Consider the following 13,319-nt stretch of genomic DNA (forward strand, 5'->3'; position numbering starts at 1 on the left):
AAGTGTGGTTTCAAGAATCACCACATAAACCCCCAGAAATTTGCTATTTTAACACATGCAGGACTGAAATCAAACTTGCACTACCTCAAGAAAATCATTTATATATAGTATTTTTAAAAAATACACTAGATTTTCCCCCTTTTTAAAATACTATCATTCACTTTTAGGAATTTGAAATACACAGGAAAGCAGCAGGAGGAAGAAAAAGTCTAATGTTGTCCTATCACTCAAATAATCACTCTTAATATTGAAATATTTTCTGTGTGTTTTTTAAATTTTAAAGAAGTACATCCATTGAAACATTTTGGATCTTTTTTAAAAGCTCAGATTCTAATTACAAAAAAACCCAGAAGACTCAATACATACAGTATCCACACTAAACTGTTATGAAGATCTGGATCAACTAATTCCATGTCATCCAAGGTAATTGACTTCCCAAGCAACTGTTTATAAAAAGGCAATGTGAAACCACCATCGATATAATGTCCATGAAACACAGCCATTCCCATTATTCGTCCAACAAAGTGGAAATACGATAAGTGTTCCTGAAATTGAAAAGTTTATATAAACACTCAAATTAGACACATTCCAGGAGATTTTTAATAAAAGTTAAGATTTAAGCAACATGAATCTTTTAATAGTAAGTATTAACTTATACTCTAGTTTACAACTATTTAGAGGGAATAGGCTATCATATCCAAGCTCAATAATCACTAGGGAGAGTTTCTACTGGGCAGGCTCATGACACTCTGCATTGTTACAAATATCACACCAGAGTCCGTGCCTCTCTCAAAGGGCAGAGTCACTTTGTAAAATTCATCTCCAGAAACCAGTCCAGACAACAGTCCCACTGCAGCTTCTTCCTTACACCCCTCACGGGTCCTGCTCTCTTCCTATCAGATCCGGCTGCGATCTTTACAATCCTGGCTGTTGTGGAAAAAAAGCTGTCAATCCTAAACTTCCCTATCTCCTTGACCTAACCAGAAACTGAAATGCAAAACATCTCAGATTTAAGGGCACAGATTTCATGTCTAACTTGGACTAGAGTCCTGATTCTGCCAGTTACTAGCTATGCATACTTGGGCAAATTATTAAACCCCTATAGGACTAATTTTCCACATCTGGAAAAATAAAGGTAATAACAGGATCTAAAAAAGGATCTCTGTGAGGAGTAAAATGAGATGACAAAACCCCAGCACTGGACCTGGCATAGGATAAAAGCTCAACCAATGTGCACCGTCACTACCGCGGTGGCAGGAATGAGCTCCCCAGGCAGCATGTTCACCCAAGAGCCTTCCCTTGTGAACGAGTCCCTGCAGTGACTCCAGCATCCCTACCATGCTTGCATACATCTGGTCTCCCCTGATACATTGTTTGTTAGTTAGGTATTTGTATTTTAATCTTTCACTTCTCTATTTAATAAGTAATCTTTAAACCTCCCTCTTACCTTCAAAACAGCTTTTGTTTCTTTGTAAAAAGTAATACACGTTCACTACAACTACTTAGAAAATACAAACAAGAAAACAAAATCACCCATAATCTAATACCCAGAAATAACGAATGTCAGTATTATAGCATAGATGGAGCCTTTCAGTGTTACATACGTACATATTTACCAAAACTGTATCATACTATTTTATAACCTCCTTTCACATCACAAATACCATCTTGACATGTCATTAACTATTATCCCACAATGTCATTTTAATAGCTATAATAATATGCCCTTGTATGGAAAAATAATAGAAATAATATAAAAACAAGTCAGTAGCAGCTGCTAACTTGTGGTGAGTGCCAAATAATATATAATAGGGCTAATAACATATAGCACTACGCTGAATACTTAATGTGAATGGGCCCACTGAACTGTCACAACCCTTCTCTAAAGCATAAACACATTTATTATCATTATTAGCAATGATAAAATTGAGGCTCAAGTCAATGAATTTGCCCAAAGTCACGAAGCTATTATGTAATGGGATCATGTCATGATGTCATGCCTAATTCCAGAATCTATGTTTGTAATCATTAATGTCTTTCTCTTGTCATATAATCAACCCCTGCTTACGGACAACGATGCTGTTTTCCACTGGGGCTACTATAAACAATAACGCAGTAAACATACGTTCCTGTGTCCAAACTATTGAATATATCCACAGCTGTTTACTTGAGAATATTTTCTAAAAGAGAAACTGCTAAGTTAAAATCTGTAACTAGGACAAAGAGAGTAATCCTATTTCATAAACTACATTGACATTTAAAGATGAAAAGTATTGTAGGTCATAAGTTAATTCATATCATTGGAACCAGCAATCATACCGGGTTAACTGCAGAATCAGGATTGATCTGCAGTGTATAGATATCATCCCTTGAATACTGGAAGAGGCCATAGTATGGATTCAACATTTCATGTGACAAGAGATATAACCACTCCCTAGAAAACAAGATGTGACAAAGGAACTTTGTGTTAATTAATATATTTTTACTAAAATGCTATTAATCATTTTAGCAAAAAAAAATTAAAGAAAATAAAATAATTAGTTGCATAAGATTACATTGGAATAATCTACCATGCCCAAAAGCAAATGAAAACTCTTGTTTTGTTATGATGCAATCACTTCTCATTCATTTGGGGCAATTTTATGACAGATTAGCAGCAGTGAGTATAAAGGTATTACCCAGAAGTGCTGACTACTAATTATATGATGCACCCCAGTGGTCTTCTCCTTTTAATTGCTAAGTAAATTTATAATCCATAAAATATAAAGGGAAGGATATTGTTCAAAATATTCAGGTGATCTACATTATCCTCATCTGCTCCTATCATGGAAGATTTATACTATAATTAACATATCTATAATACAGCATTATGCTCACTTTTGGACAGGATACATTTTGTTGTTGGTGTTGTTTTAGTAAGAAAATGTCATTATCCATTTCATCATCTTTTTTGTGTAATCCCTAAAACATCCCATGATAAAAGTGTAAGTGGTCACTGGAAACCGGGAAATGGTACAGAACAACCAAAAAGTACCTGCTCGCCCCAGCCCATATCTTTTGGTGTATTCTATATCACTTCTCAGTTTCAAGTGTACATCAATATTTATAAAACCTCATAATAAAGAGGACTATCACCTTAAATTTATTAAATCCTTCATATTTCTCAAAGTATGAAAGGTAACTTATTCATAACTGAAATATAAGGGGGATCCAAAAATGGAATTTATTTTTAAAAATTGAGTACTTATATGTTTAAACTTCAGTCACCTTCAAAGTCCTCTCCATTTGATGCAATATACCTATTAAGACATTTTTCCACCTCAAAACAGTTTTTGAATTTGTCAATTTTGATGCCTTTTAGGGCTTCTGCCATTTTTTGTTTCACCTCTTCTACAATGGCAAAATGTTTCTCTTTGAGGACTTTTTTCATCCAGGGAAACAAAAAAAAAAGTCTCTCAGGATGAGATCTAGTGATAGGGAAGGTGGGGCACAGAGGTCATGCCATTTCTGGTCAAACACTGCTGAACACGCAGTGCGGTGTAGGCAGGCGCATTTGTAAATCACCCATCATGAAATGGAAAAATGCATGGAAAGAATCTTCAAAAAAAAATTCACTGAGGCTGAATGCAACCTCTCACAGCAACACCAGCTAGTACACTGATACAGATGGGTTCCTAAAACACTCATCTAGCAGGGGAAGCCTTTACTACAAGGGGCCCACCCTCCATAAGATAATACTGGTGGGGGTTTTTTTTGGGGGGGGGGTCCTCCCTCATACAATCACTAGTTTAGGACTTAAAGAGATGTAGTTTAAGTCTCAATTCTTATCATTCCTCATCTAGAAAAGGTATCTAAATGACATGTTGTTGTTATGGATTAAACACTCCAAATAATATATTTTAAGGAAATACAATGAAATGCTTTTAACAAGAAGTTAAAGAACTATGTTTTTAAATTCTATAATGTGATAGAATCTAGCTCAAATCACTACCACTTATTTTATATTTGAAAAACTCTAGAGATTAAAAACAAGTGAGGTGAGCCCTGGATGGTGTGGCTCAGTGGATTGAGCCTGGGCCTGCAAACCAAAAGATCACGGTTTAATTTCCAGTCAGGGCACATGCCTGGGTTGCAGGCCAGTTCCCAGCAGGGGACACATGAGAGGCGACCACACATTGACATTTCTCTTCCTCTCTCCTTCCCTTCCCCTCTCTAAAGATAAATAAATAAAATCTTAAAAAAAAAAAACTAGTGAGGTCTCCACATAAGTAACTACTCACCTGACATGTCTTATATGCCTTTATACATGTTTTTTTTAAAGAAAATTCAAATTTTTGTTTTGTTTCACCAAGTATTTAGAACATACATCAAAGCAGAACTCTACTGCTTTTGGGTCCTACTACAGAGAAAGATCAGAAAAAAACAGTTCACTGCCACTCCCTTTTAGTCTGCCAAAACCATGAGAGTAGCAGGTTAAGAGACAAACGACAGCCCTGACCAGTATGGCTCAGTTGCCTGGGCATCGTTCCACAAAGTGAAAGGTCATGTATTCAATCCCAGTTAGCACATATGCATGGGTTGTGGGTTTGATCCCTTGTTGGGGCACCTACTAGAGGCAACTGATTGATGTTTCTCTCTCACATCAATGTTTCTCCCTCTCTAAAAATAAATAAATACAGTCTTTTTAATAAAAAATAAATAAACAACAAAAAACCTACTTATTTGGTCTATCCATATAATTATAGCATTTAGAGTCCATTAGCAGATAATTAACAGGTTTTCTCAATAAGCATTCAAAATCGAGTTAAGAATAAATCATAACAATTCCATAGCAAGTACTAAGTGTGATGTATAAATGACCAACTCTAAATACCCAAACTAAAGAAAACTACCCATTTGCAGTTAAAAAGGTCACAGGATGAAAATAAGTCTACAGATGAAAGCAAGTAATGTTAAGTAACAATTATGGGACTCAGTAGAAATAAAATTTAATTAAGAATGGATTTAGATTGGGGAAATGGTAATACATTATAGTTCTCTACGATGTTTCTGCCACACTTACATAAAGTGAAATTGCGCACCTGGAAAAAAGATACTTTATGTATGAATAGAACATAAGGACCATTGATCTCACACACGCACACACACACACACACACACACTCCTTGAATAAGGTTAAAAAAGCACAGCAATGGAAGTGAAGGGGAACGGTATTCAGTTTACATTATGTCATTAAAGTCTCAAGACTGTTCCTGACAACATACAGCAGAAGGAATAATGTGTAGTGAAGAAGAGAGATGAAGAAAATACAGGGCCCGCAGGTCTACTAATAGTCGATGCAGGGCTGCAGCTAATCTTCAGAGGAAGTCTCATTGGGCTACATGATCCATTACATCTCTCCTTCCACCCCACATCCCCTCTAAAAATAAATTTTAAAAATCTTTTAAAAAAATCCACCTCCTCACACATATTATAAATAAATAAATAAGAAAGAATATCCTCCTATTGCAAATGTTAGGGAATATCACACTATGAAAAATATCAATGAGAAGGTTACACCACAGGGAGTACCTTAAATTTGTAAATATAAGGAGCCATACGTTATTTTCTGATAAGCACGTCTTTACCTGGCAACCCCTCCGTAGTCAAGACCTTCTTCTCCACGAAATTTTATCATTAATCGCTTCCAGAGATCTTTTGGTCTCATTTTCATGACCTGTCGATATGACTCCTGAAAAAAAGTTAATATACTGTAATTACGAGGTGCTTTTAGCCTATTATTTAAACTCCCCCTCCCATTCCACCTACAAAACATTTTTATTTAAAATGTTGAAAGGTGAAGTTCAACAATCAAATTAATGAATAAACTCCAAGTGTTTGAAACCTCTTGGAACTTCTAAAAACAAAATGAATATAGCTTAATACTACTGAAACCAATTCAGATGATAAATTAATTTTTTTCTTTTTTTTAAACATTTTTCTTCTTTCTTTTTTTCTTTTCATCAATGTATGGTTGCCTCCCATGAGTCCCTCGCTGGGAACTGGCCTGCAACCCAGGCATGTGCCCTGTCTGGGAATCGAACCTCGATCATGTGGTTCGCAGGCCTGCACTCAATCCACTTAGCCACACCAGCCAGGGCAGATGATTAAAAGCCTACTGAGTGCAAAGTTCCATATTTGAATATTATTTATTGATTTTTTTTAGAGAGAAGGAGGGTGAAAGGGAGGGAGGGTGGAGAGAAAGGGACAGGAGAAAGAGAGAGAGGCCAATCTGCTGTTCCACTTACTTATGTACTCACTGGTTGCTTCCTGTACACACCCCAACCACAGACTGAACCTGCAACCTACGCGTATCAGGACCCTACTCTAAGCAACTGAACCACCCAGCCAGGGCCGCAAAATTCCACATTTAAGTTCTATGAACCATAGTAGTGATTCCTTTCATATTAAAAACAGAATTTGATAGAAGTACCAAAATTTTTAAAGATGGATTACCTAATTCTAGGTCATCAGCACCAATAGAAAATAAAGGTTAAGAAAAAAAATTTCCAAAAGAACATACGTAATCATTAGTGTTCTCTTCATTAAATCAGCAGTGTTATATTATTTTAAAATACAAATGACTGACTACATACAAGGCCAGAACTGTTCTGAGAGAAAAAAGTTCATCCTTTAGGAAAACAATAATCAAGTCCCCAAACATCTTGCCCAGGAACCCACTAATGAGTGGGAAATCTGTGACTTGGAACTTTGCCACCAATTATGTAAGAACTCTGAAGTTGATGTTAGGGCTATAAAATCCAAAGATAAAAGAATATATTAAAAAGGAAGATTTTCAATGAAATAAGGAAGTAGTCCAAGAGTAATTAAACAAAATGATTTTCTGATTTAAGAGTCCTTTACCTTTTGGAAGAATTAGGAAGTAAGGGATGGATAATACTTGTGGTCTTTTAAAACTCACTAACATTAAATATTTGCAATGCAGAGACCAAGTTGACCACCAAACAACTAGACCAACTAGAACACTCTTCACCTCATTTAAATATTTTTCTTATACACTAAATCTCTCCAATATTATTTATTGCCTTTAGTCTCCACAATTAAAAGAGAAATTAATGGAAACTCTCCCCATTCTAAAGAGTCCCCAAAAGTATTCTTGGAAAACAGAGAGCAACACATTAAATCCTAATTTTTCTCTATTTTAAAAGAAGACTTGTACGTTTACCTCAAAAATCTCTTCCCTGGAAACCTCAATGCGGCAATGGCCAGCCTGAGGCTGCTGCTGGGAGAGTTCCTGCCGCAAAATCTTTAGTTTCTGAACCAGGTCTCGCTTGTACCGTGGGACTGTCAGGCACTCTGTGTCATCAGGGCATAAGGACACCACTTGCTGTTGCTGCTGGTCTTTCAACTGGTTCTGCCGACTAGAAAAGTAAACAAAAATACTATAAAAATATTTACATGGAAAAGATTACAATTATACATTTATTTACAATGTATACATTGTATACAAGTATACAATTATAATTGTATAATTACAATTATACCATTATACATATGTATAATACATCATACATATGTATATTATACATATAATAGTACATTTAATGTACTACTATATATTATAATAGCATTATACCATAAAACAAGTCTAGCAATATCATTTCCATGCCATACTGAGTTCTTGGTTTGTCCTTTTCAACACTGATAAACTAGCTCCAAAGTTTATTTCTCAGAAGCCATATGAATTTATGGAATTGGACAATGGAGTTTCATCTGTGAAGCTTTATACAGCTGTTGAGAACAAATTTCTCAGATACCATTTCCATCTTTCTTCTGCATAATTTACTGTTACCTATTTTAAAATTCTGGCCTATGCCAAGCTCTGTTGTGCCTGTTATCTCGAGTCTGTGCCTCTGGAAGAGACGCACAGTCTGCACAGGCAGGCAGCCAGGCAGGCAGGCAGGCTGGGGCCCTTCTCCTACACATACGCCTCTAGGCCACAGGAACGCGGGCGGTCACGTGACGGGACTGGCACCGAGAAGTGAGCACTTTACAAACAAGTCTAAATGCTTAGCAGAGTGACTACTTTTCCTTTATTGTGGTAAAATATATGTAACATAAAACTTACCATTTTAACCATTTTTAAGCATATGGTCAATGGAAGTATGTTCACACTGTTGTGCTAAAATGACTTCTAACCACACATATATGAGTTACCTCAAACACATAAAATAATCTTTCAGATATAGCATAAATAACAGTAATTTTTAAAAAGCAAGTTACCTAGAGATATTTTGATTCTCCTTTAAGAATTTTTTGAAGAACCTTATGATATAATGAAGTAGTTAATTCCAGTAAGTTGTCAAGAAACTAAAAGTCAGATAATTTGCTACTGATGCATATGGAGACATTGAGTGATTCGGTTGGAGTTTTTGCACATAACAGAGAAGAACACAATCTCCTAACTTACAGGTAAAGGGCAATGGTAGCTATGATAAAACAAAAATAACTTTCAGGTCTCTGACAAATCACCCAAACTTACTTTTACACAGAGTGGTTCTTATGTACTAGACCAAATTTTATACGTAAAACGTAACTATGGAGAGAAAATGCATCTTTGATGAAAATTACAAATCACTGTTTAGTACTCTCACAAACTTTTATAATATAGGTGTTTTTTACACATGTATACAAAAAATCAAAACAATATATTTTATTTAAGGATTTTATTTATTTATCTTTACAGGGGAAGGAAAGGAGAGAGGGAGAGAAATATCAATGTACAGTTGCCTCTCGTGCATCCCCTGCTGGGAACTGGCCTGCAACCCAGGCATGTGCCCCGACTGGGAATTGAACCGCAATCCTTTGGTTTGCAGGCCCGTGCCCAGTCCACTGAGCTACACTAGCCTGGGCAAAAACAGAATATATTTTTAAAATAGTCCCTAAACAATTATATTCATCGCATGCAAAAGAAAAAATATGAGCTTGGGTATATCTTACACCAGATACAAAAATTTAACTCAAAATGGATCAGAGACCTCAATGTAAAACCTAAAACCCTAACTTCTGAAACACAGAAATAAACTGTTATAACTTGTGTTAGGCAAAGGATTCTTAGTTATGACACCAAAAGCAATTCATAAAAGAACAAATGGATAATTGAACTTCATCAAAATTTCAAAGAAAACTTTTCTTTGAAAGACAGCTCTTTATAAGACACCATTAAGAAAATGAAAAGACAAGTCACAGACTAGAAGAAAAAGCTTTCCAAAGAAAATACCTGATATAAGATTGCATTGCAAATATGTAAAGAAAACTCTCAAAACTCAAAAAGTTTTTAAAAAATCAACTTTTTTAAAGAGGAGGCAAAAAATTTCACCAAAGATACAGAGATGACAAAAAGCACAGAAAAGGATGTTCAACATCATCAGACGTTGAGAGAAATGCGAATTTAAATGATAATGAGAGAAACCACTACACACCAATCAGAATGTCTCAATAAGGCATTAAGTGTTGGTGGGGTGCACAGCAACTACAACTCTCACAGACTGCTGGCAGTTGTATCGTCTGCAACACACTGATAATAACAAAGCACTTCCCTGGTTCAGTGAGCCATGCTAGGAAGCTACTGAACTCCCCAACACAACACCAACTAGTAAGACCTGGGACTTGGAGTTAGCATCTGAAGTCAGGATGGTTTTGAGGGACTGAGTCCTTAACCTGTGGGGCCTGACACTAACTGCACGCACTGTCGCACTGTATTCAATTGTTGTGCACCCAGCTGGTGTCTGGAGACTTGGAGAATTGATAGGTATGACACTTGGTGTCATAAGTTCCTTGGGTAGAAACAGATCACAGATGGCCACGTGAAAACACGAACTGGGATGGCATGTCTACAAGCCAAGGAACAGCAAAATTTCCAGAAACCACCAAAAGCTAGGTGAGAGGGAAGGAACAAATTTTCCTTCAGAGCCTCCAGAAGGAACAAAGCCTTGCTAACAACTTGAGTCTGAACCTCTGGCCTCCAGAATTGCGAGAGAATGAATTTCTAGTTGTGGCATTTCACAGCAGCCCCAGGAAATGAGGGTGGAAGCCCCACAGGAAGGGACAGGAGGGGGAATTACAAAAAGGCACAAGAAAATTTTTAGGATGATAGATATTGTTCACTATCCTCACTGTGGTGGGTTTTGTGGGTGTATAATATGTCAAAACTTAAACTGTACATTTTAAATATGCACAGTGTGTACTGTATGTCAATTACATTTCGATAAAGCCGATTAAAAAAAATCCAAGGTACACTGAGTCCATTCGCAAAGAATTGTATGAAAAACTATGTCCTGCAAACAGGAAACAAGACAAGGTAGAAAACAAAACTAACAGTAAAAAAGGCTCCGGAGTGCACTCAGCTATCGTGGCGCAATTTCTGATACACTCCTGGGGGATAAATATTCATCCACTCCATAAAGCAGCCTGTCTCTTCAGGTGTGCCAGGGTGCACCTCTGACATATACCCTTCTCCTAACATTTCAGGACAGGTGGCTACTTTAAGCACAGTGGGATTAAAATACTCATACATCAAAGTAAAACTTGACTTGTTCTTATATAAAATTTTGTTCAACAAAAGTGATTTACAACTGAAGACAGCAGACACCCTATCAGTGATCACAAACAGCATCATCAGTCTTCTCTTGTTCAGACTCGCATTTTCACATACCCTGTTTCAAAAACTTACTTTAAAACTAAATGCAAGTTAGCAGAGAGCCGAGGATCTGTAAATTGTGTTGTTCTGTTGTTATGGTCAACAAAGTAAACTCTGCCTGTTGCCGTATTACGGATCTCCCATCCAGGAGGCAATGGACCAAGCTCTTCACAATTGATGTTGCTAAGATCCCTGCAAAAACAAATATAAAATAAAAAATACCTCATTGCTGGGCCTGCTGAGCCAAGCAAGTGTAAATGACACAAAACAATTCCATGAAGTCTGAGAAAATGTATTGTTTCAGAAACTTGAGATGTTCAACTGGAATCTTTAATTCCCAACGGTTTAACAAACTTGCATATTCAAAACCCAATCCATAAATGGTTCAGAAAGTTTGTTCCTGGGCTTTAATGCGACACAGATTTTAAATTAATATAAAAGCAATCACAACACTTGCCAGCATAAACTGTACTTCAATACTTATCTTACAAAATACTGTTTTACAAATGTCAGTGGTATAAGGAATTAAGCATTTTCTAAAATTTCTCTTCAGTTCTTTCTATCATTACTACACCATAAAATTTGTGTAAATAAGTGTTCATTTTACTATTAATTTCAAGCTCTCCCACAAAGAAAAACTAGAAATATTAAAATTATGATCTTAAAAATAATTACCGTATACATTTTAAAGCATAACTTCTCCACTTTGAATTCTGAAAGCTATAAAGCTAGTGAATGAAGAACCTGTTTAAGACATGCAGGAATAACACTCTAGGGCTTACTGCTACAATGAAAAAAGCAAAAAGACTTTAATGGACCAAAGACCATTGTTACTGTATCACATATTCTTTTTTTTAGATGTTCTTTATTTATTTTTACAGAGAGGAGAAGGGAGGAAGAAAGAGAGGGAGAATAACATCCATCAGTGGCCCCTCACACATGCCCTGACTGGGGACCTGGCACACAACCCAGGCATGTGCCCTGACAGGGAACTGAACCAGTGACCCTTCGGTTTGCAGGCTGGTGCTCAATCCACTGAGCCTTGCCAGCCACAGCTGTATTACGCATTCCTAAAATACCATTATATAAAAACAAAGATATACAGGACCTAAAAAAATGATATAAAAGCAGCATGTCTAATGTAAACTTAAACAGATAATTATAGTGACAAACTTCATCAAAATCATGTTTTAAAAGTTAAACTAGAAGAAAAATTGCCTGAAATAATCTCTTCTTGGTCGTAATGAAACACAGTGATGGGCACATACAAGCATCCACAGATTTTTTTAAAACAGTAATTCTGGCTTCTGCTTATAGGTGCTCCAAGAGACTCTTCCACTGCAGAACAACTAAAGCTTGAAAAGAACGCACTATTTGACACAACGTGAGTCTCAACACAGTCAAGGGAAAAGTTCTAAAAATCCTTCCCTAACCCTGAGCAGCAGGGAAGCAGAAGGGCAGGCTTACTGGTGTGTAGCTTAATTGGGAAACAGTCTCAGGCCAGCAGCAAAGTTGGAAAAGGAAATGTGAAACTGTCCCCCCAAGCTGAGAACTAAAAGGATGGATGAAGTGATTCCAGGAAAACTTCCTAAATTCCTACTTCAGGTCCACAGAACTCAAACCAATTAAGATCTAACAAATTCACAAAGATCACTAAACACTTCAAAAAGGAAAGTCCGGATGACTGAGAGTCAGTGGAAACAATAAACCACAGAGTTAGATTCCCGAGTACTGCCAGAGATCAAACAGTGAGAGAGCAGCAATGACATGCAACATTAAAAAAAAAAAAGTAAGGGAACAATTACAAAGGCAAACTATCAGTGAGAGATTATTAAGCATAAACAGATAGATTTTTAAAGTGGGACTTTCAGAAATGAAAAGCAAATATTGAAATCAAAGAATGAATAATTCTTTTGATATAATGCAAAATTTAATTTTATATCATTTTATTTAGAACTTTATAAATCTAGTCATACATGGATGGTTTTCCCCATACATGGATGGGGGGAAGCTCTAAAGAACTGATTAAAAGAACAGAAAACTGCAAACAATCTTTATTTCCATTTGGAAAATGACTGAAGAAAAATGGAATGTTACACAGCCATAAAAAGTAATACTGTATTTCAAGACTACATAGTCAGTGTGTAATGGCATTAATTATTGTTTTAAAGAGATATGTAAAACTTGATGAAATGGGACTTCTCAGATAAACCTAAGCTTACTGGATATCTTTAAATAAAGTATGTGAGTTACACTATTTTATAAATGTCTTTGAATAGTGATGATATTTTAATAGAATCTAAATGCTTACAGTCTCCTTTGATAAAAGATCCTCCATATAAATGGTATGTTTACTAAAGGGTCCTCCAAAAACAAAGGATATGATATATGATGATATAAAGATATGATTTTTAAGATAACAATTTGAAGTATAAAGACTAAAGAAAAAGAGCCCATATCATAATTTCATAAAGTCATTACTCAATACTTAACATGAAATAGTCTTTAAGATTTTATTTATTTATTTTTAGAGAGAAAGGAAGGGAGGGAGAAAGAGAAGGCGAGAAACATCAATGTGTGGTCGCATCTCGTGCACCCACTACAGGAGACCTGGCCCAAA

General features: G+C 36.1%; 1 protein-coding gene across 2 annotated transcripts in view; it reads right to left on the reverse strand.

Annotated features, from left to right (window-relative positions):
- Positions 1-13,319, reverse strand: part of SMURF2 (SMAD specific E3 ubiquitin protein ligase 2) — a 112,447-nt gene that overhangs the window by 10,427 nt on the left and 88,701 nt on the right. For both annotated transcript variants that reach the window (XM_037069716.1, XM_037069715.1), the window contains 5 exons: positions 10,733-10,891; positions 7,226-7,421; positions 5,628-5,731; positions 2,320-2,434; positions 367-545 (listed from right to left, as the gene is read on the reverse strand). In XM_037069716.1, the coding sequence (XP_036925611.1) occupies positions 367-545; positions 2,320-2,434; positions 5,628-5,731; positions 7,226-7,421; positions 10,733-10,891 (753 nt within the window). The remainder of the gene's footprint in view (positions 1-366; positions 546-2,319; positions 2,435-5,627; positions 5,732-7,225; positions 7,422-10,732; positions 10,892-13,319) is intronic.

The sequence above is a fragment of the Sturnira hondurensis genome, unplaced genomic scaffold (assembly GCF_014824575.4).
Source record: "Sturnira hondurensis isolate 20B ecotype Veracruz unplaced genomic scaffold, ASM1482457v3 Scaffold0018728, whole genome shotgun sequence".
In the NCBI taxonomy this organism is placed as follows: Eukaryota; Metazoa; Chordata; class Mammalia; order Chiroptera; family Phyllostomidae; genus Sturnira; species Sturnira hondurensis.